The sequence below is a fragment of the Ctenopharyngodon idella genome, chromosome 24 (genome assembly GCF_019924925.1).
Source record: "Ctenopharyngodon idella isolate HZGC_01 chromosome 24, HZGC01, whole genome shotgun sequence".
Lineage (NCBI taxonomy): Eukaryota > Metazoa > Chordata > Actinopteri > Cypriniformes > Xenocyprididae > Ctenopharyngodon > Ctenopharyngodon idella.
This window is the reverse complement of record NC_067243.1, coordinates 21,734,003-21,757,588: the sequence shown is the minus strand read 5'-3', so window position 1 is coordinate 21,757,588 and position 23,586 is coordinate 21,734,003. Positions and strand designations below refer to the sequence as shown.

Genomic DNA, 23,586 nt, shown 5'->3' with positions numbered 1-23,586 from the left:
GAAATTCCCTAAATCTTTTTTTGGTTTATAAATTGGATCAGCGCATTAGCTCATTAGATTAGCTGTGTACGCTCTTCATCATGCCCAAGTGAAGCAAATGAGCAATTTCCAATTAACAAGCATGGGGCCAGATGTCTTCATCTAGACAACATTAGGGGCAAGAAGACTTCGGTTGGGTGGTTATTAGACAAGTTTGTGTGGATAATTATGCTTGTTTGGAATAAAAATAGTTTTATGAATCTATAAAACACTTCAGGAGGTTAGTTATTTGCATACACACAGAAAACCACAACCTCCTCCACAAAATAACATAATTAAATCAGTGATTTTTGTTTATTAATGTTTATTTTCGGAACGGGAAGTGTAATCTGACTGCAGTGAGTATGTGCCATTCATCTGTGCAGTGCTGTAGTGCGTTCAAACCACAGTGAGTCATACAGCGCTGAATGAGAGATGGAGCGCAATGAATGTGACATGTTTAAGCGAAAGGGAAGGAGAAAGAGAGATAGACAGTGAAAGACAGTGCTGGGGTGGGAACAGAGAAGGACGAGAGGATGAGAAAAAGGGAGGATCTACTCTCTTGCGATGATCTGGAATGTCTTTCTGTTGCCCAACACTCCCTGAAATCTCCCCAAAGTGGCAGTAACAAACAATGTTGATGACTACTTCACCCTCTTATTATGATATACTACTTACTGGGTTAGTTCACCCAAAAGTGAAAATTCTGTCATTAATTACTCACCCTCATGTCATTTCACACCTGTAAGACCTTCGTTCATCTTCGGAACAAAATGTATATGACGGTATATGACGTGCCATAGACAGGCACTAACTGACACTATCAAGGTCCAGAAAGGTACTAAAGACATTGTTAAAAAAGTCGACATGACTGCAGTGGTTCAACCTTTTTTTTTTATGAAGCGACGAGAATACTTTGTGCGCAAAAACAAAAAACCAATGAATTTATTAATATCTTCCCTTCTGTGTCATTCTCATATGTTGTTTATGTCCAGCGCTTCCAGGTTCCACGTCAGAACGCCGATTCAGTATTGGCTGGCTCTTGCGTATCACACGCATGCGTCGTGCTGCTCACATGACCAGCGTTGGCCAATACTGAGCCCACGTTCTGACGTAGAATCAGGAAGCGCTGAACGTAAACAACATATGAGAAAAAATATTCTCGTCGCTTCATAAAATTAAGGTTGAACCACTGTAGTCACGTCGACTTTAACAATGTCTTTAGTACCTTTCTGGACCTTGAAAGTGGTGATTATATTGCTGTCTATGGATGAGTCATATACCTCTCGGATTTCATCAAAAATATCTTAATTTGTGTTCTGAAGATGAACAAAGGTCTTATGGGTGTGGAACGACATGAGGGTGAGTAATTAATGACATAATTTTCATTTTTGGGTGAACTAACCCTTTACTGATAGCTAGTAGAATTTATTACTAATATTAACAAAGATGAAAATAATAAGAGCACCAAAGGATCATGTCACAGGAATAAATTACATTTCAAAATATATTAAAACAGAAAACAATTATTTTAAATTGTAATATTAGTTTGTTCTCTTTTTTTTTTCAGACATGTACAGAAACTTTGAGCGTTGAACATATAACAGGAAAGGCATCAACATTGCTAAATATACAGTAACCTTAGATTTCTATTGCCAGTAATTACTGAAACAATCTGTGTTGGCATGCATTTGATAAAGCCACAAAAGTTGGGTTATATCTATTGGTTTTGTTTATAAAATGTTGTTCTTCATCTATCAGACCAGTAGGTGGAGCTGCTATCAGGGAGATGGTTGGGACACAGTCAAATATTATCTTGTGTCAAGAAGAGAGGACGTGCACGGGGTAAACGAAGATTAGGATGGAAAAAGTGGCTTTTCTTTTCTCCTCTGATGAACCACATAATCAGCTGTTCATCCTTGAATCTCTGAATAGTTCGAGGTATTAGAAGGTATACACTGAAAAATATTTTCCCAAAACTTGATATTTCATTGTAATATCCCTGATTTGTTTCTTTTGGTTTAACACAATAGCTGCCTGATCAAATTGATTGTGACAGAGCAAGACTTTGGTTTTGGGGTTATCCTGACCTGAAACTATACCAAAAACCTTTACATTACCAGCCCAGATCCATCACCCAACAAGGACACAGTCTCCCAAAACTAGAAATCATGAAGCTGAGGTGCCCACATTTGGAGAACTGTCAGGGAATTCTACCGTTAATGCCGTCTGAGAAATGGGAGCAGCGGTGTGGCTGAAGGGAATCACCAAGAATTGGAAAACGCCCCATCTCTTCTAGCGTCTACAGGGGATTGCTTTAGGGTGGGATCATGTGGAGAATATTGTGATGCTGTGCTGCGGTGTGCTGTGGACGAGGGGTGGGGGGACATGCATGATGGAGGAGGGGTATAAACAGGCATGAGAGGGAACATGGGGCTCAGGTCGGAGTGGGGGAAGGGACAGGGGATTTATACTCACCAGACAGCTGTTGGACCCCTGGCTGGTCGTGTGTGCTTAACAACTGCGCCTGAATCGTCTCTACCACCCGCTTAAAACGCCGACTTGGACCTTAAATAAAATGTAACAGGTTGAAACAGAAAGTTGGAACAGAGGTGTCTAGTTGACTTCTCATTCATGCCACTTGGTTTGCACCATAGTAAAAAGGGAAATTCATCCACAGACAGACAAATCGAACTTAGGATCGTGAGCCCTTGAAGCCTTTTAGGAATCTGATTGTAATGTTTATAAATTTATTGTAAAACTACTTCTAACTTGCAGTCCTCCTTATCTCAGCTAGGTGGACAACAACATTATTTAAAATCCTGGGCAACACACTACAGTGGAAAAGAGCTGCTATTAGTGCTATTATGTGGAGACATAATGAATATTAACGGAAGAAATTAAAGGAGAATGATGCATTAGCCAATACTTCTACAAATAATACTGATGGGATAATTTGTGTGTGTAAGAGGCTATTTGGCTCAATCTGAGAATTAAATGGAAATGTTTCTAAAGGTGCTGTCACATTCACCATTGCCCAGGAATCTGCATGATTGGGAGTGTCGTGTGAGGGCAAAATTCGAAAATTCGCTGCATTGACCAACAGGAAGCTGCTTGGTCTGTCTCAGCAGTGCTTCATACAGTACATCTCTATACTATTGACAATGGACTTTTTTTGTACAAATGTGATGGCACTTTAAGGATTGTTCCTTTGAGGGCAGATAGAAAATTTCTCTATGGACCATATTTTAAAGATTTAAACACAAGGTCTGATGCGCATGGCGCAGGTGCACTTAGGGCGTGTCCAAATCCACTTTTGCTAGTTTAATGACAGAAAAAATGGTCGGTGTGCCAGGCGCATGTTCCAAAAGGGTTGTCTTTTAATGAGTCATGGGTGTGTTTTGGGCGTAATGTGCAATAAACCAATCAGAGTGTCACTCCCATTCCCTTTAAAAGCCAGGTGTGCTTGCACCACGGCGGATTCGCTATTTACATGGCGGAATGTAGACACCCTCAACCTGACGAGTCAGTTAAATACATGTGTTTTATTTTTATCTTTATGTACACAATAATAATCTTTTACATTGTAATCCTTTTATTTTTAATATTTGGCATGTTTGTGTGCTGCTGCACATCCCTGTGTGTGTAACAAGCAGAGTGTATTACTAACACACTCTTTAAATAACAAATAAAAATACTGCACCATTGACTTTAGACCAGGTTTTTGTTGGTTAATGGCGCAGTTGTTTTCAGTTGCCTCAAAATAGCAACACGCCAACAATGCACCTGAACACACTCGTTTTCAGACCAGCGAACAGATGCATTTGCTATTTAAACAACATGGGTGCTTAACATGAAAATGATAACTGCATCAGATTGAAACTAGCAAAAAACACTTGTGTCACGCCTGGCGTCGCATTGCACTTTGTGTATGATAGGGCCGTAAGTGTACACTGTCAGGAATGGGCTTTACAATAAATATTTACAATATTTGTGATGATTCTGCTGGTGATACAAAAATACACACACATATCTCTAACCTTTTATTTGTCCAAGTTTCCTCAAGATAATAGGTGTCATTTACTAACTACGCAATTTGTGGGTGAAATCACACAAATGTTTTCACAAACAAATCATAATTGATCTATAACTTATACTGAAATGCGCTCTAAATTTACGAAAAAAACAAACAAAAAAACGAAGAAACAACTGAAACCACATAAGCGAAAGTCGCATACTCTAGGTGGCCTCAAAAATGTGTTATCTTAGTTATATTTCATTATATATTGAAAAATGAAAAATCTTACCAATCCCAAACTTTTGAACGGCAAAATATATATGCGCGGTGGATTAGTCAGAATTTTTTTTGTGAGAAGTTCTCCTGTGTGCATAAATACAAATAATCTGCTAATAATTATTAGTGAATGAGACCCAATGTCATTAGACTATGCTGTAAAAAATTACTACATTTTATAAGAAAATACTATTTCATTCTTTCTACTTTAAAATTTCATGTTTAATTCAATGTGTTACTTGCCGTTTCTTTGTAATTGTAAAATTTACTAGCAGTTTCTGAGTGAATTGTTTTAAAGTAATATTTTTTTTGTCAGTGTAGTTTCACGATCCTACCTGATGGCTGTTATCACGTTTAAAAATATTCCCCCATGGCATTTTTCAAGTATTAAAATGTTTGAGTAATAAACAGAATTTAACCTTCTTGTATAGAAACTATGAATTAGTGAATATAAATGAAAATGATCATCAAATTATATATAAATGTATAACTTTTTACATTAAACGTTTTGAATCTATTTGGCAACAAAGGCTTTTTGGTCAAAATTATGGCTATATACGACTGAAAAATACCCTAAATAAGCTATTTCATAGCAAATACATAAATGTTGAGATGCACACTCATTGTCAAAAGACAGAAAAATATCAAGATATGTATTTTTTAGTTTTTATCATCCAACCATACTGCCAACTTGATCCAATCTGTGCTCTACCTGGGATTTTTTTCCTTTTAAAAAATACTCCTGCAGATGATTCTGACAAATTTAGTGTAATTATCCCAAATACAATTCAACATCATGGACAAAGGTAAAATTTCCCCTTTTTACTTTTACTCGCAGCTATTTTTGGGTTTTCAAACTACACTCACGTTCAACGGGCTTGATTAGCGTGGTTGATTGCGGTTGCTGTGGTTACCTGAGAGCAGAGTAAAGGTGACTGAATAGATGCCGTTCTCCTTGGTGGCCGCGGTGCTCTCGGTGTACGTGATGTCTACCTGGAACTTAACAGGCTTTTGGAAGACGGTGGGGCCGGCTGTAGATTTGTACTCGGCCCGAAAACTCGTCTGCGAGACGACGCTGTGACTGAGACTGGGAATCTGAGGAAAGAGAAAGACAAAGCTTGATTCACTCTTACATATTTGGAAGCACCTCTATGGAAACTATTTGCAAAAGTGTGGCTTTTGTGAAGCTGAAGGTGAGGAAAACATCACTAACCATGACAAGCAACTTTTTAAGTAGACGTTTAAACCACTTGCAGGTCTAAACGACACACTAAACTCCCACAAACCTCTCGAGGCACAACATCTATATGCTAATGATTCATGCCCTGTGTTGATTTTCCATTGACCTCTAATGAAAGAGACAGCCACAGGGAGGATGGAAACATCACAGACTAGCATTTTACAGAAATGAAATACAAATCAGAAAGCTGTTTGCAAATGTAAAAACACAGGCTTCCGGCCAAGCCAATCAAAACTGTTGCGATGAGGAAAGTCTTTCGATCTAATAGAGAGAACGTAGAAGTGTATATTCAAATATTCATAGCTGTCGTTCACAACAGAGGAATGAAACTGGAGTGGAGCCATGCAAAATAAATTGCTTACCGAGAGAAAGGCGTGGACGATGTCTGCTTTTATAGAGCTTAGTGGCTTGTCCTTAATAACCACGAAGATCTGTTCCTCTTTCTCTAGGTTGATGAAGTTACCAAACCAAGATTTTTTGGCAAGTCTGCAGAGCGAGAGAAAGACAAAACATTAACTTTTTATGAAGTCTTCAGGGGATACAAGATCAGTCCTTATCAGAGCTCAGAATAAGATAGATCCTATGGTGCTTATGCAAAATAAATTGACATTGAATAATTCATAAAAGGGACTATATGGAAGATCGGCACACAGCAGAGCATCTACCACAAATTAACGAGATGAACTTTGCATGAGGTCATATTGATGGTTGTGAGAAAAATGTAATGAAGTCGTACAAAAATCTATTAAAATTACAAAATCTATAGCATTAAGATGCTCTTGTTTGTACATATTCACCATGTATGTTTTTTTTTTTTTTTTTTTGTTTTTTTTATAAAAGCCAAAATATGAATGCATCATTTGTTGTGATATAAATTTAAGAATCCACATATTTAGTGGCATACAAGTTTCTTTGATCTCTATAAAGTATCTCCGGTCAGATAATGGTGCAACTTTAATGTGTTCTTCACAGAGGAGTCCTTTGAGTTTCATTTAAATACAGGTGCTGGTCATATAATTAGAATATCATCAAAAAGTTGATTTATTTCATTAATTCCATTCAAAAAGTGAAACTTGTATATTATATTAATTCATTACACACAGACTGATATATTTCAAATGTTTATTTCTTTTAATTTTGATGATTATAACTGACAACTAAGGAAAATCCCAAATTCAGTATCTCAGAAAATTAGAATATTACTTAAGACCAATACAAAGAAAGGATTTTTAGAAATCTTGGCCAACTGAAAAGTATGAACATGAAAAGTATGAGCATGTACAGCACTCAATACTTAGTTGGGGCTCCTTTTGCCTGAATTACTGCAGCAATGTGGCATGGCATGGAGTCGATCAGTCTGTGGCACTGCTCAGGTGTTATAAGAGGTTGCTCTGATAGTGGCCTTCAGCTCTTCTGCATTGTTGGGTCTGGCATGTCGTATCTTCCTCTTCACAATACCCCATAGATTTTCTATGGGGTTAAGGTCAGGCGAGTTTGCTGGCCAATTAAGAACAGGGATACCATGGTCCTTAAACCAAGTACTGGTAGCTTTGGCACTGTGTGCAGGTGCCAAGTCCTGTTGGAAAATGAAATCTGCATCTCCATAAAGTTGGTCAGCAGCAGGAAGCATGAAGTGTTCTAAAACTTCCTGGTATACGGCTGCGTTGACCTTGGACCTCAGAAAACACAGTGGACCAACACCAGCAGATGACATGGCACCCCAAACCATCACTGACTGTGGAAACTTTACACTGGACCTCAAGCAACGTGGATTGTGTGCCTCTCCTCTCTTCCTCCAGACTCTGGGACCCTGATTTCCAAAGGAAATGCAAAATTTACTTTCATCAGAGAACATAACTTTGGACCACTCAGCAGCAGTCCAGTCCTTTTTGTCTTTAGCCCAGGCGAGACGCTTCTGACGCTGTCTGTTGTTCAAGAGTGGCTTGACACAAGGAATGTGACAGCTGAAACCCATGTCTTGCATACGTCTGTGCGTAGTGGTTCTTGAAGCACTGACTCCAGCTGCAGTCCACTCTTTGTGAATCTCCGCCACATTTTTGAATGGGTTTTGTTTCACAATCCTCTCCAGGGTGCAGTTATCCCTATTGCTTGTACACTTTTTTTCTATCACATCTTTTCCTTCCCTTCGCGACCTCTATTAATGTGCTTGGACACAGAGCTCTGTGAACAGCCATCCTCTTTTGCAATGATATTTTGTGTCTTGCCCTTCTTGTGCAAGGTGTCAATAGTCGTCTTTTGGACAACTGTCAAGTCAGCAGTCTTCCCCATGATTGTGTAGCCTACAGAACTAGACTGAGAGACCATTTAAAGGCCTTTGCAGGTGTTTTGAGTTAATTAGCTGATTAGAATGTGGCACCAGGGGTCTTCAATATTGAACCTTTTCACAATATTCTAATTTTCTGAGATACTGAATTTGGGATTTTCCTTAGTTGCCAGTTATAATCATCAAAATTAAAAGAAATAAACATTTGAAATATATCAGTCTGTGTGTAATGAATGAATATAATATACAAGTTTCACTTTTTGAATGGAATTAGTGAAATAAATCAACTTTTTGATGATATTCTAATTATATGACCAGCACCTGTATGACAACGGTGACTGTTCAAAAACGGCAAAAAGTTTGCATGCCTGTAACTCAATTAGTATTAAAGATATCTTAATATCCTTTTAGATTCTGGTTCTTATCAAACTTTCCTTTTGGTATCTTCATTTTAAAGACCCTCGGTGGTTCAATCCCAGAGATATGGAGATCTTAATGCGGCTCCATGAGTAAATTAGTCAGTGGTCAAAAACCAAATGTGGGTCACTTTGCATACAGCTGATACTTTTTTCTTCTTTTAAAGAGGAATATCTGAAGAACAAATAATGTTGAAACTAGAAATGTATCTCAATTCTATTGCATAGAGCATACCTGTCTGAGTGCCATAAATATTCCTTTTCCAAAGTTGTCATGCCTGTAACTCTAAAAGTATCCAAGGTATCTTAATATCCTTCTAGATTCTCATTCTTAATAAACTTTCCTTTTGAAATCTTCATTTTAAAGGCCCTATATAGTTCAGTCCCATAGATATGGGGATCTCAAAGCAACTCCATGTTCAAATTGTTGAATTTGACCCATTTTCAGTGATCGAACATTGATAATAATAAGAAATGTTTCTTGATATTTTAAATTGTAATAATATTTACAATTCAATGTCAGTGACTATACTGACTTTGCATTGCTAGGAAATTTAAATAAATACATTTTAAATATATTTCCGCATGTTGCTATGACACATTTCAGAGTAGAAGCTGCAGTTATATGCATTTGTAACCCATATTTAGTTAAAGTATTGTTAAACAACTGTTGCAATTTTGCTGCAGTAGGTCTCTTTGAGAATCAAAGCATCTCTGTTGATGGCAAATCAAGCCAAACCCCTTGTGTTTAAACTAGCAGCTGTAAATTGGTCTTGTTTTAGCATATAAAGGAATAACTGTCTGTCTAAACATCATTCTAGCTCTAAAAAGCTTCAGTCCGCCGCTGTTGTGTATCAACAAAGCACAGTCGCTCACAACTTAGCTTCCAGAAACTGATTTATGGCAGACGATGACAAAAGAAAGCAGAGAGTGCCGGGGCTTATCCAGCTGGCGCGGAAAGCGAGAGAGAGGCGGATAAGTTATGGAAGACAAAATAGAAAACAAAAGAGGATGAGGCATCACTCCGTGTGGGGGAGAGAGTTTGTGACTGCTGTCTGCTGTGCGGTGAGACCCGCCTCAGTGGGAGAAAGATATGACTGAGCTTCCATTAGAGTAGAAAACAGACTAAATGGTTTAACAGAGGCAAACATAACTCACAATGATTTCTGAAGTGCTGAGGGGGTTTTACATCAACACTGTTGTTGGGTAAGTATTGTTCAAGGTCTACAATTCGTCTTTTTCAGAGGATGTTTCCTGGCAGCTGCATTTTGTGGCGTTTCCAGCTAATTTCCAGTCTTAATGGTAACCTGGAAAAGCACTACGGCATGTTCATGGAAACCAAATGTCCAGATAATGATAATGAAACCTGAAATCACCTACACTATAGAGACCTCCAAGCGGTCCCCATGATGACAGCAGCTTAAAAAGGGGACTAAATAAAATGTATATAAAATTTATACTGTAAAAAGTTAAAATATAACTAAAATAATAATAAATAACATACACCGATCAGGCTTAACATTATGACCACCTTCCTAATATTGTGTTAAATTCGTTGTTGTGCTCCTCAAACCATTCCTGAACCATTTTTGCTTTGTGACAGGGCGCATTATCCTGCTGAAAGAGGCCACAGCCACCAGGAAATACCGTTTCCATGAAAGGGTGTACATGGTCTGCAACAATGCTGAGGTAGGCGGTACGTGTCAAAGTAACATCCATGTGGATGGCAGGACCCAAGGTTTCCCAGCAGAACACTGCCCAAAGCATCACACTGCCTCTGCCGGCTTGCCTTCTTCCCATAGTGCATCCTGGTGCCATGTGTTCCTAAGGTAAGCGATGCAAACGCACCCGGCCATCCACGTGATGTAAAAGAAAACGTGATTTATCAGACCAGGACACCTTCTTCCACTGCTCCGTGGTCCTGTTCTGATCATCACTGTTGGTGCTTTTGGCGTTGGACAGAGGTCAGAATGGACATCCTGACTGGTCTGCGGCTATGCAGCCCCATACGCAACAAACTGTGATGCACTGTGTATTCTGACACCTTTCACCTTTCAGAGCCAGCATTAACTTCTTGAGCAATTTGAGCTACAGTAGCTCGTCTGTTGGATCGGACCACATGGGCCAGCCGTGCATCAATGAGCCTTGGCCGCCCATTACCCAGTCACCGGTTCACCACTATTCCTTCCTTGGACCACTTTTGATAGATACTGACCACTACATGCCGGGAACACCCCACAAGAGCTGCAGTTTTGGAGATGCTCTGACCCAGTCGTCTAGCCATCACAATTTGGCCCTTGTCAAACACGCTTGCCCATTTTTCCTGCTTCTAACACATCAACTTTGAGGACAAAATGTTCACTTGCTGCCTAAAATATCCTACCCACTAACAGGTGTCGTGATGAAGAGATAACCAGTGTTATTCACTTCACCTGTCAGTGCTCATAATGTTATGCCTGATCAGTGTATAATCACGATTATTTAACACGATTATTGGTGGGTGATATGATCAAAGTCTTATTTCATGATATGTGTAATATTAGATTCTAGAAATTTCACAATTATCGATACTTCAGCAAAACTAATACTAGGTTAACTAATGTAAGTAAAAGGTCCTCAAAACAGTTACAGAAGACAGATAAACCGTCAGCAATACAATAAGAACAAAGAAATGAATAAACAAATAAATAAAACTAAACAAAAATACAAATTAAATAAACAGTGCTTTAGGTTTTTTAGGAAGATGTGGTATTCAGATAAGCAATAACCTACAACAGAAATTGAATAAAGTAATCAAATATAAAATAACACTGCTGTATACATTAAATATAGACTAATCCTTATTATTACTATTATTATTATTTTTATTATAACTACAAAAGTCATTCCTTCAAGAGCAGTGAGTGATTTTATCTTTGTCTTTTGTTGTTTGATTAACATTAATGACAGACTGCAGCAGATTTATTAGGCTGATGTCACTTTAAGAGCTGCACGGATCCAATATACCAATATATCCAATATATCTTTCTCAACTGTTTACATTTATTTAAGACATAACCGACTGTGTTTACGAGGATACTCACCAAAACGGCATTTCAGCATTTTTGTGTGTAGGCATCTCAGTGTGCGCGCACAGAAAGCCACCTAGGGAATCTCTTTTGCGGCTTAATGCGCTTTTAATACCACTGTTTAATATCAAGCAAATCCCTCAGTTTAGCGGTACACTGCGTTTTACAACACTCACTTATTCAGCTGATTTGGATGTCAAGTTTCGCTTAGGAAGGAAGGAAAGTGCACCGCTGTGAAGGGAAGGATGGCGTGGTAGACAAGATAATCATTTTACATTGATTATCTTGTTTTCATAATCGTTGGAAGCCGAAATCGTAAAAAAAATCAATTTCGATTAATTGCACTGCCCTAATCTAAATATTTACAAACTTTTATGTTAGATGTGATTAATCGCGATTAATCGATTTGACAGCACTTATATATATATATATATATAGTTACCTAGGACTGCCAATAATGCTCTAAAAAAGACAACAGAAGTCAAAGGGAAATCTATAATGATATAAAAAGGTGTGTACTCACTCTGGGGAAGACTCTGGCGTGAGGCTGGACATTTCCTCTTGAGTGGGAACTGTTCAGAATAAAGCAAGGATGTTAGCATGTTCAGTTTTTGTCATTCATCAAGGTTGTATGAATTTGAAATAGTTCTTTAACTAATTCATCATCTCACTATGTAGGACATACATAATTAGAGCCTATAGTTGCATGCAAACGAGCATCGTTTGTGAGTATTTGTTTCAGGTTGGGAAAAGTTATGCTAACAATAAGACTGGATCATTAAAGGGTCACATGCAGTAAAAGGTATTCAGAAATGCAAACTGATGCTACTGAAACAACGTGAGGTGGTAACCATGGCAGCAGGCTTAATATTAGTTTACAGTCAGTATATGTAAATTAGACAATTTAGCAACAACAAGCCATGAAACAGATCCAGTCAATCTGGAGGAGGTAAGAGCTTTATTTCAGGTCTATAATGACTCAATGCAGAGTGACTCCATTTACTGGGGATTTTAAAGAGCTAGCCGAAATCATTCTCTTGGTGACCTATTACTGAGCCAGTAGCAAAGCGAGTTTATTAAAGACCCCTATGAAATGGTTTAAAGAAGAAGAGAGGGGAAAAAAAAACAAATTTCTTTCGTTTGTCGACATATTTCCAGCTGAAACAGGAAGTTGGGACAGGACTGTTTCAAATAGCCAGTAGTGTTTAGTTTATGCTACAGCCTGACAAAAGCAGAAGACAAATTCACAACCCTTTTCTATTTCTAGTTTGAGGCAGAATGTATTTAGATTTAAGGGGGTGGGGCATTTTCATTCTAGAGCCTTTTATTGGACAAGAATCTGTATACACCCCTGCGAACAAAATGGTGTAATTAACAACTTTGGTTCGTTTTCCCAGAAGAGAAAATGTGTACATTTTAAATGTGTCTATATACTAACTTTTAGAAGTACGCTAGAATGTAGATTAGCCTCAAATCTAGAAGAAAAAAACTCTAATTTTGATTTCATGGCATCATGAATTGTAGCCTCGCCATCTCCCAGGTTGTTTCCCTGCTTTTTGCCTGAGACACTGGGATAGGCTCCAGCATCCCCGTGACTCTACATAGGACAAGCGGTTTGGAGAATGGATGGATGGACGGATTGTAGATTGTTTACTATATCCACCAATTTGTCAAGATACCTTGCAGTTTCCTGCGGTGAAAGCGCGGCGAGCCCAGGAAGCTGTTCCTGATGGAGTTGAGGCGAGTCTTCCAGGGCATTCCCCCAATGGAGGGGCTGGGGGGTGGCGTAGGGGTCGGCGTTCCCGCTGGGCTGTCCTTAGGCGTGTGCACGGGCGTTCCTTTGGGGGTAGGGATAGGGCTGCCCCTTGGAGAGGGGTGGGGGGTCACCTGTATGGTAGGGATAGATTTGGTGGTGTGGTCAGAGCCGGGCACAGGGTGGAAGTGGTGTAGACGGATGGGGGAAAGAGGGACAACAGGCCTAAAAGGGACTGAGAGCTGAGGGGGAATGATAGAGGCTGGGGTCGCCCGCCGCACCAGTGGGCTGCCCGGTATACAGGGAGCTTGAGGCTGACATGGAGTTGAAGGTTCTGACTTGGCTGTCAAAATGTGTTCGGGCTCTGTTTCAGGTAAAGGGTTTGATCGGGCGGACTGTAAGGGTTTGTCTTTGGGTTTGGCTGGAAGAGTTTGGGTCTTTGGGCAGGGCAAGAGAGACTCTGATATAGAGTTTGGTGTTAAGGAGTTAGAAGTTGGGGGTTTTGCCCCGCTTTGATCTGAGTTTGGTTTTAGGGAATCGGTGATACTAGAACTGGGGGACAAGAGCAGCTCAGGGGACTGAGGCGGGACACAAAACTTTCGGACGGGCTTTAGGGGAGGTCAAGAACCAGAGCAGAACACATTGAGATATACAGGCACGAGTCACAAAGCAGCAAGGGTAAAACACACAAAAGGCAAGGAATAATTTAGGGAGAAAAGGGATCCATGGTGATGGAGAAAAAAACAAAAGAATCATGCAGTTAGCCAAGACTGGTGAGCGAAAGATGCAACAAGACCATTATGAAGAGCAAATCAAGAGTCTTTTCAGGCACACAAAAGAAAGCTGCCAATGGGAAAATAAAAAGGGATTGAACAGCAAATTTTCTTCAGTGAAATGAGCAACCTGGATATCAAACATGAAATCACATATGAGAGTTGTGGACAATGTCATTTGCAGTATCTGGGTCAATGACATATGATTAAAAAAAAGAAAAAAGAAAAATCTTTAAAAAAAAAAAAAAAAAAAAAAAAAAAAAAATCTAGTTTAAAACATGTGCCAAGTTCTTATATAAAATGTACTCCTCGTGATAATTTGATATGGTTTTGAAAAACTTTTATACCATTTCCAACAACAGTTTAAAATTTAATAACCCCAAAAAATGTCATGTGGTGTAGCCATGAAGCAAAAAGTAATATATTTTCCTTATACTGCAAATACATGTGAGTGTACAGATAATTTTTAAATATTTTTTCAGTGTAAAAAGTGTTAGTGACCTGGACACACAGTCATAAGAGATTACTGGAGTCCTTTCTATGATATCATTTCCTGTTGTAGGTTTCGGCATGTTGGTTAAACCACATGACTTTGATTTGGTGGACAAAAGTATTTCCAATGCTAACAAGCACTGAAGCAGTTTTGTTAAAATAGTATTAGATGATACGGTAATCTTAGAATATAAGATAATACCATATTATATCTAAGACACAATTCTTTTGTTTTGTTTTTTCCCCCTTGATTATGATATCAGGACAGTTGTATCACCCTGACATTTTTTACTTTGTCCATAGATTCATAGAGATTCATCATAGAAATGGTGTATTTAATGCATTTGTAATGTATTTCAATGTATTTTTAAATAAACTAATAAATAGGACAAAAGATGAGTCATGTTATTGACCCATATGAATTTGTACTTGCACCTCAAAAGAAATGCAAGGCCCGAATGCGTCCACAGAATCACTGAATCACTTGTAAACCTCCAAGGCTTCTGAGAGTCTGAATATGAATGTTTTAAATCTCCAAACACAAAAGCTACAGAGTTTCAGAAATATTTCAAGCACTAATCGTCTCTTCACAGTTTGAATCCAGCAAAGTAGTCAAAGCAAACAAATTCACAAAAGTAACAAGCAGTACATTAACCTAATTTATGTCAAACACGAAAAGACTGGCTTCAAAATCCTCAATTTTTATGTGACATACAGGTTTAGAGTGAACTTCCAAATCAATTTCCACTTGGAAACGGAACTATACGTTGCCGAGCTTTAGGATAAGGCCTCAGTAATCTGTGAGCTGTCTTAAACAAGTCAAGTGGAAAAGTTTAGCCAAGAGCTTCTGTGCTAATCAGAGGAGTGGGATTTTCTACAGCGTTCCCTGAGCTGGATTCCCACTATAGTGGAAAGACACAGAGAGCAGCAGATAGGATGAAAGAATATATCTCCATGAAACAAAAACTGCTTTCTTTTAGGACTCACTCTTGCGTTCTATCCTTTCTTGTTTCCTTTGCTTGCCAGAGGCCAGAATGCTATTTCCAGGGATCCTACACCTATGGCCAGTTCATTTTCTTGAGCTTTCCAGTCATTCATGACTGCTGGATACGTTTTGCTCGTCCCAATAAAAAGCACTAAATTCACCTACAAACATCTAAAGAGTTTGTATCAAGAGCACTTCGCTTACTAATATCATCTGTCGTATATGTATAGTCCAACAGCCAAGAAAACAATCCAACTTCGTTTTTTATAGAAATCAATACAATGTCACTAATCACAGTCATGTAGTATGTACAGTGTAACGGAGTGTGTGATGGTTGCCATGAAGGTGATTGAGCAGATGCGTGCTGATTGGTGGACAGACAGAAGCAGGCGTGCTGGGGGCGGGGTTTACTCACCCGAGGGCTGCTGAGAGGGCTGGTGGAGAGACCAGAGGACGCGCCGCTGATGGACCGTGACCTGTGTGGACACAGACCATAAAACACATACGGTGAGACGGGACAGGAAGTGAGAACAGGGTGCATGTGTGAGTGCTGATGTACACGCTCTATTATAAGCGGGGGGTGGGGGTGTTTGGGTGAAGCAAAACTGACCTCTCATTCCCAGAGATTAAGCAAAATTCAAGCTTTATATGTCTTTTTTTTTTTTTTTTGGCAATGTCAGGCCATAAATATTTTTACTAGCTATAAAATAGTATTTTACGTTATTATTATTATTATTTATTTATTTATTTTAATTTTATTATTGTGTTTTTTAATTTTTTTATTTTTTATTTGCTGTTCAAAAGTTTGGGGTCAGTAAGAGATTAATACTTTTATTCAGCAAAGATGCATTAATAAAAGCTAATAAATTAATCAAACTACATTTAAAAAGACATTTAATGTTACAAAATATTTCTATTTCAAATAAATGTTGTTTTTTGAACTTTCTATTCATCAAAGAATACTAAAATTAAGCAGCACAACTGTTTTCAACATTGATAATAATCAGAAATGTTTCCTGAGCATCAAATCATCATATTAGAATGATTTCTGAAGGATCATGTGACAATAAATTACATTTTAAAATATATTAAAATAGAAAACAGCTATTTTAAATTATAATAATATTTCACAGTATTACTGTTTTTACTGTATTTTGATCAAATAAATGCAACCTTGGTGAGCCTTCTTTAGAAAACATTAAAAAAAAAAATCTTATTGACCCCAAACTTTTGAATGTATAATGTGTATAATTTTTTTTTTTTTTGTCCCTTTGACAATGCATGTTGTTTTTATTGTTGAATACTGCATTTGTGGAAAATAGTGCAGGTCATTAAGATAAAATCCAGATAGTTATTGTTATTTAATCCAGTTTTGTGTCTTATGACATATTTTAGTTATATAACTATTAATATATAAACTCCAAAACACTTCTATATTTATGAATTCATTTTTTGTTTCTTTTTAATAAAAAAAAGAAATTGCAATTCTCTCTTCAGGCACTGTTGTGTAATTCTGAGCTTTAACTGTTCCAGAATGTATCCATCTTTCCCCTTACAAACAATGCATCACTGTACTTTCATATATCGGATGGCTATATCCCTTTATTTATATATATATATATTCAAAGTGGTCTCAGACTTCAACAACTTTCATCTTGTCTTTCTCTCCACATTCTTATCACTTTTGCCACTCTGAATCTTGATCTGTGTCCTTCTGTCTCTCTGGATCTCTAATCCAGGTCAGTTGTCAGGTCTGTTTGGGATAAAAGCAGCACCCTTGGCCCTAAAGCACTGAGCCGGAGAGCGGTCTAATCTGAGTCCCTATGTCCGAAAAATCAGGGTAAGCTTTACTAAGAACAGCACATGCAGTTGTGTCAGGAAGAGTTTCAATGTTCTGAGCAAGAGACACACACAAAGAGAGTGCAGTTCACTAGAGAGAGAGAGGGAAAAAAGACCTAAAAAAAAGTCCAAGATAAAGGTTAAAGGGGTCATGACATGAGAAATCAAATTTGATTTTTTGACATATAGGAGGTCTTTGTACAAATAAAACATCCTGCAAGTTTCAAAGCTTAAAACGTCCTCCTCATTATCAAAAAAAACTCTTCATTTAATCAAGCTCCAAAAACGTCTCTTTGGATAATGCGGGATTTGTGGCGTCATACAGGCAAATACATTTGCATACGACTGCCTCCAGAGCAAGACATCGACGAATAGCCGAGGAATAAGGGTCTTGTCTAGCGAAACGATCAGTCATTTGCTTAAAAAAAAATATATATATACTTTTTAACCATAAATGTTCATCTTGCACTAGCTCTGCGATGCGCCACGCATTACATAATCACGTTGGAAAGGTCACGCATGACGTAGGCACAAGTACCGAGCAAGTGTTTACAAAGCGAAAGTGCAAAGACTAAGCCAAACGCTTTTGAAGTTGGAGGAGAAAATGAGACAGAGTTTTTCGCCCTACCACGGTACTTCCATCTACGTCACGTGTGACCTTTCCAACATGATTACGTAATGTGTGGCGCATCGCAGAGCTAGTGCAAGATGAGCATTTGTGGTTAAAAAGTATATAATTTTTCTTTTTTTTTAGAAAATGACCAATTGTTTCGCTAGATAAGACCCTTATTCCTTGTCTGGGATCATGTAGAGCCCCAGTTTCAGTGAAGCTGCACTGAAACTGCAATTTGGACCTTCAACCCGTTGAACCCTGTTGAAGTCCACTATATAGAGAAAAGTCCTGGAATGTTTTCCTCAAAAACCTTAATTTCTTTTCAACTGAAAAAAAAACAAAAAAAAAACATCTTGGATGACATGGGGTAAGTAAATTATCAGGAAATTTTAATCGCGTTGGAGGATTATATGTTTGTTCGGAGCATTTGACTGCAGATTGCTCTGTAATCGAGGCACAATGTAATGGAGAGTTTGCAAAGAAACATTTGTTGACGGATGAAGCAGTCAGCTGTACTGGATGTGACAGCAGCTGTATCACAAACTGTAAGTAAATGATATCAATGCTCTGTCTATAAATTTACTTACAAGCCTTAAATGAGCCACCCCTTAAAAACACATTTCAGATAGAGGGTCAGAATGAGGGTTGAAAATAGACGATGGCAGGACTGAAATGGGGAACTGACAGTAGATGACCTGAGATTATATTTAAATCAATAGGCTAGGCTGAAACCTTCTAATGAGTGGCATCTTTCTCATGTGTGGGTGTCTAGAGAAAGTGAATAGAGATGGCTATGATGACTGTCAAATGGGTAGACAGAACCCAGCTAATGCTAAAGATAGTTATTTTATTCTAGAGTTATAAAGGGGTGAGTGGAGACATACAGCAGGTGACTTATTGATATACGCAGAACAGCATGTGAAATGAATAAAATGCTAATCCTATATTTAGATGTGAAGAGCATTAGGTGGTGACTAATCGCCTGGCAGTCAGAGCGTTAAAATCTTTGTTTACAGATAAATCATCACTAAAAGATATAAAATGAGCTCCAGGAACACAACTAAATGATTATTTGAATGAATCAGTGCATCATTTTTGGAAGCAGTTTGTTCAGAGTAAACCAATTTGCTAAAATAAATTAGGATATTAGCGGACTACTGTTAACATTACATGTTTTTTAACTGCAAAATCGACAACCACATAAAAAACTTGCATCTTGTCCTCGTGTACTTTCCATTTTAAAAAAAACTCACTCCTTCCCACATGCTTCATCACACATCCAGCTTTTAAAAATTACATTTCAAAGTCTCTTTTTTCTCTGACACACACTGATCTCAAGCCTTTTAAATTCAATAAACAGCACAAAAACACAAATGATGCAACAGAAAGTCTGTTTCTGAGGTCGCTTCTAGTTCAAAATGCAGTTTTTAGGAGGTTGGACAACAAAACAAAATTCAAAATGTCAAAAAGACTCCAAGATCTACACTAAAAATGAGTTGTCTATAACTAATGCAATGTAATGCCATCTAAAATCATAGCTAAAAACTGGATCTAAATATATACTTGATTTACTCTGTGTTCACACTTGTAGTTTGGTTCCTTTGATCCAGATCAAAAAAGAAAATGATACATTCAGTCCTGGTTCGCTTAGGGTTCACACTGTCAATTTTAACAACGAACCAGGAATTCCTCCGTCACACACACAAACGAAGATCTGCTGTTCCTTGTATGACACCTGTACCAAGCGGTAATAGGCAACAAACCAGGTATGTTTGGTAAAAAGTACATTCTGTCCTTTTTAGATTCACATCTTGTGACTTCACATACTGTTTTTGGTTAGTTTAGATGTGTTTGGTCCGTGTTGTGTTCATATTTCGGTCAAGAGTTTGGTGCGCACACTTATTCAAATGAATTGTACTAACAGAGCAATCGCACCAGAGTTCATTTTAATCGAACCGAATCTGCCAAGTGTGAACACACCCTAAATATGTCTAGTCCAAATATAAGTAAAGATGCAGAGATGTTTTTTCTTCCCCTGAACATCTAAAGCTTGACAAATGAAATCTGAATTCAACATTTTTATCTTGACTCATTATTCCACTGCCAACAGTTACATTTTTTTATATAAAAAAGGATGAAAAATGAAAAATAAGAGTTTTTATTTGACGTTAAAGTTGTATAATGCCACTGGAATTAAACAGGTTTAATATGCTCATGGGACAAATGTAATTTGACCAAAAATCCAGAAATTTCCAGCCAAATTCTATTGTTGCACAATTTGTACTATCTCACATTATTATTATAATTTTATAAAGGACTATTCAGTGTATAGTATGCAGTAAGCAGCAGGCCAGAGCTAGACTCGTCTTTCTTCAGGTATGCGGCTGCTTCCTTTCGAAATGCAATCATTTTGAAATCCTCAGGTGGCGTATGTGTCAGTCTCAGGTCATCTCCTGTCAATTCCCCATTTCAATCCTGCCATCAGATACGTCTGGCCATTTGAGTGGGAATGAAAAGAGTGTAATGAAATTGGGTTTTGAAATGAATTGGAGGAATGAGACCTACTTTGTTATTATACAGTGGAAGGTGAGGGTTCAAAGTTTACGTGGAAAAATGGTAGTGAAGAAAAAGATAGCGGAGGCTAAAATAAATAGAGGTGGAGTTCATTTTTGTTCTGGCAGCAGGATGATGCTTCAAGATAGATGGAATGACACTGGATATACCAAACGGTTTTTTATACTGTAAGCTAGTTAATTTCATGATATACATCTGTGAAATCCAAAAAGAAGTCCTGGAGGGCCCTTGTCAGCGTCTCAATCTGCATACTAAATGTCATATATATATATATATATATATATATATATATATACACACACAGTAAATGTATTCTGTCACATTTACAATTTAAATTGATTTAAAGGGTTAGTTCACCCAAAAAATGAAATTTCTGTCATTAATTACTCATCCTCATGTCATCCCAAACCCGTAAGACCTTCGTTTGTCTTTGGAACACAAATTAAGATGTTTTTGATGAAATCCGAGGGTATCTGATCCACACATAGGCAGCAATGACATTGCACCTTTTGAGGTCCAGAAAGGTACTAAAGACATCATTAAAACCGTTGACGTGACTGCAGTGGTTCAACCTTATTTTTATGAAGTGACGAGAATACTTTTTGTGCACAAAAACAAAACAAAAAAAACTATTTTATTCAACAAATTTGTCTGTCCTCTGTCATACTGCTACGCTATTTTCGTTGCAGAGCTTCATTGTTTATGTCCGAATGGCGGCTCCGTATTGGCCGGCTCTGGTCATGTGATCAGCACGACGCATGCGTGAGCCCGCGTTCACAGGGACATACGAATTTGTTGAATAAAGTCGTTTTTGCGCACAATAAGTATTCTCGTCGCTTCATAATAGTAAGGGTGAACCACTGCAGTCACGTTGACGGTTTAAACGATGTCTTTAGTACCTTTCTGGACCTCAAAACGTACAATGACGTTGCTGCCTATGTGTGGATCAGATACCCTCGGATTTCATCAAAAATATCTTAATTTGTGTTCCGAAGACAAACAAAGGTCTTACAGGCTTGGGACAACATGAGGGTGAGTACTTAATGACAGAAAGTTCATTTTTGGGTGAACTAACCCTTTAAATATATTTAAAAGGAAATGCTAAGCAGGTGCTAGCCTTTAGCATTGTATAACATGCTACAAATAATATATTTTCAGCCTGGTTCTATGAAAATAAGCCACATACAATCAGAAAAAAACTATTTTATACATTAAATGAGTTTCTGAATTCGGTTTTGAGTAGCAGAAATAGCATAACTTGTGTGAAATGTCACGTGACCATTTAGCTAAAATGCTATTTCTATCCCTTATCGCTAAAACATACATACATACATACATATATATACATATACATATATATATATATATATATATATATATATATATATAGTATAACATGTGATAGTAGCATGAAGTTGTAGCTTACTGCAAAACAATTTTAACAGGTCTGATTTTGTATTGTTTTCCAGTTAAAATATCTAAAATTCATTCAAATAAACTTGTATGACAACACTGTATGAGATATTGAAGCTCCGAATGAGTTTAATATAACACATTCGTTACTTTTTTCAGTTGTTTATACTTAAGGCGAAAAAATTTATAACATTTCTTGATCCTTACATTTCATGAGATTCTCTCTTTTTGCGAAAGTACTCTGACATGGTATCAAGATGCAATTTATAGCAACATAGTTTGTCCTAATAGTGAAGAATTGGCTCAAAAAAAAAAAAAAAAAAAAAAAAAAAAAAATCACATTACATTACATTCTTTTTATATTTAGTAGAAGTATGCTAATTGTCATTCAGAAAGTTTTTTTGTTCAAACTCCAAACTCTCATATCGTAACACTAACCAACCCTACAGCGTGTCAAAATCATTTTTACAAAATTGTTCTTTCAGCATATTATTATTGAAGACAGAAGCCAGAAACCTCTAATGCAGCACAGGTCAGTAAAAGGGTCTTGCTGGAAAGCTCAGGACAGGAAAAACATCTCTGCATCTTTGATGACTAAAGCTCTGTGAACTATGCGAAGGTCAGAGGGTCAGCTAGTACCTTTCCTCTTTGCTCTTTGCTTTGCGTTTGGCATCCGAGATATCCAAGCTTTTACTGAACACGTTCTTACTGCAGCGGGAGACAAAGTGAGCAACAGTGAGTCTCTGAACAAAACAACAAAGAACTGAACTAACGGGCTATAAAGAATAAAAGACAGGGTGAGGTATTGGCTTTTTCAGTGGTGTTGGTTACTGAAGTGTTTTTTCTCATTCGTTTTTATTTTCAAATAGCTTTTTAGAAGAATTTCCAAGCCGAAAATTTGAAGCGTCACATGAAAAATGAGGTCTAAAAGGGTAGAGTTGAGAAAAAAGGAGTGAAATCCAGGATGAAGGTGAATGACAGGAATAATTTCTCAAGCCTCTGACAGTATTTGCCTTACAGCTGCGTTTCTCAAACCAAACGCAATGACAAATAGCCAGAGGGGCCATGAAAAATTCCTGAACTGTGAATTAGTTGAAAATCTCACTGGAGAACACGGCCTGCACTCGATGCGTCATCAAATGCGCAACAAAACCAAAAAATAAATAAATAAATAAATAAATACATTTCTCTGTATTTTGAGATTTTGTTTTGAATATTGAGTAAGACACAAGAAACCCTGAAGTGGCAAATACTGAATTATTTGTAAAGTTTAGGATAGGTAGAAATAAAGTTGTAGGATTGCTCACGGACTCTAGTTAAGACATCAAATGCTTCAAATGGTACAGTGCAAGCTTTTTATATAGATTTTTTTTTTTTTTTAAATATGTATTTAAATTAATGTTTTGGTTCACTTATAGCGCTGCTGACACTGTAGAAAGGCACTACAGTGGCACTGTTTAAAGGCAAAAGACTGTGAAAAGACTAAAAAAAAATGCTACTGGTTAAATGGATAGTTCACCCTAAAATAAAAATTATCCCATGATTTATTCATCCTCAAGCTGTCCTAGCTGTATATGACTTTCTTCTTTCAGACAAACACAATCAGAGTTATATTAAAAAAATATTCTGGCTCTTCCAAGCTTTATAGTAACCGAGATTTTGAAGCCCAAAAGCGCACATCCATCCATCATAAAAGTAATCTATACGGCTCCAGGTGGTAAATAAAGGCCTTCTGAAGTGAAACGTTTTTGTAAGAAAAACATCCATATTAAAAACTTTATAAACTATAATAACTAGCTTCCAGCAGACGGCCGTACGCATCGA

The 23,586-nt window shown here is 37.6% G+C and overlaps 1 protein-coding gene across 3 annotated transcripts in view; it reads right to left on the bottom strand.

Annotated features, from left to right (window-relative positions):
* brsk2a (BR serine/threonine kinase 2a) overlaps nt 1–23,586 on the bottom strand; it is a 243,918-nt gene that overhangs the window by 10,184 nt on the left and 210,148 nt on the right. For 2 of the 3 annotated variants that reach the window (XM_051883873.1, XM_051883875.1), the window contains exons 13-19: nt 22,402–22,470; nt 15,739–15,799; nt 13,000–13,207; nt 11,844–11,892; nt 5,915–6,038; nt 5,227–5,407; nt 2,497–2,586 (exon numbers count right to left, since the gene is read on the bottom strand). In XM_051883873.1, coding sequence (XP_051739833.1) covers nt 2,497–2,586; nt 5,227–5,407; nt 5,915–6,038; nt 11,844–11,892; nt 13,000–13,207; nt 15,739–15,799; nt 22,402–22,470 — 782 coding nt within the window. The remainder of the gene's footprint in view (nt 1–2,496; nt 2,587–5,226; nt 5,408–5,914; nt 6,039–11,843; nt 11,893–12,999; nt 13,208–15,738; nt 15,800–22,401; nt 22,471–23,586) is intronic. The other variant, XM_051883874.1, reaches the window with a different exon arrangement.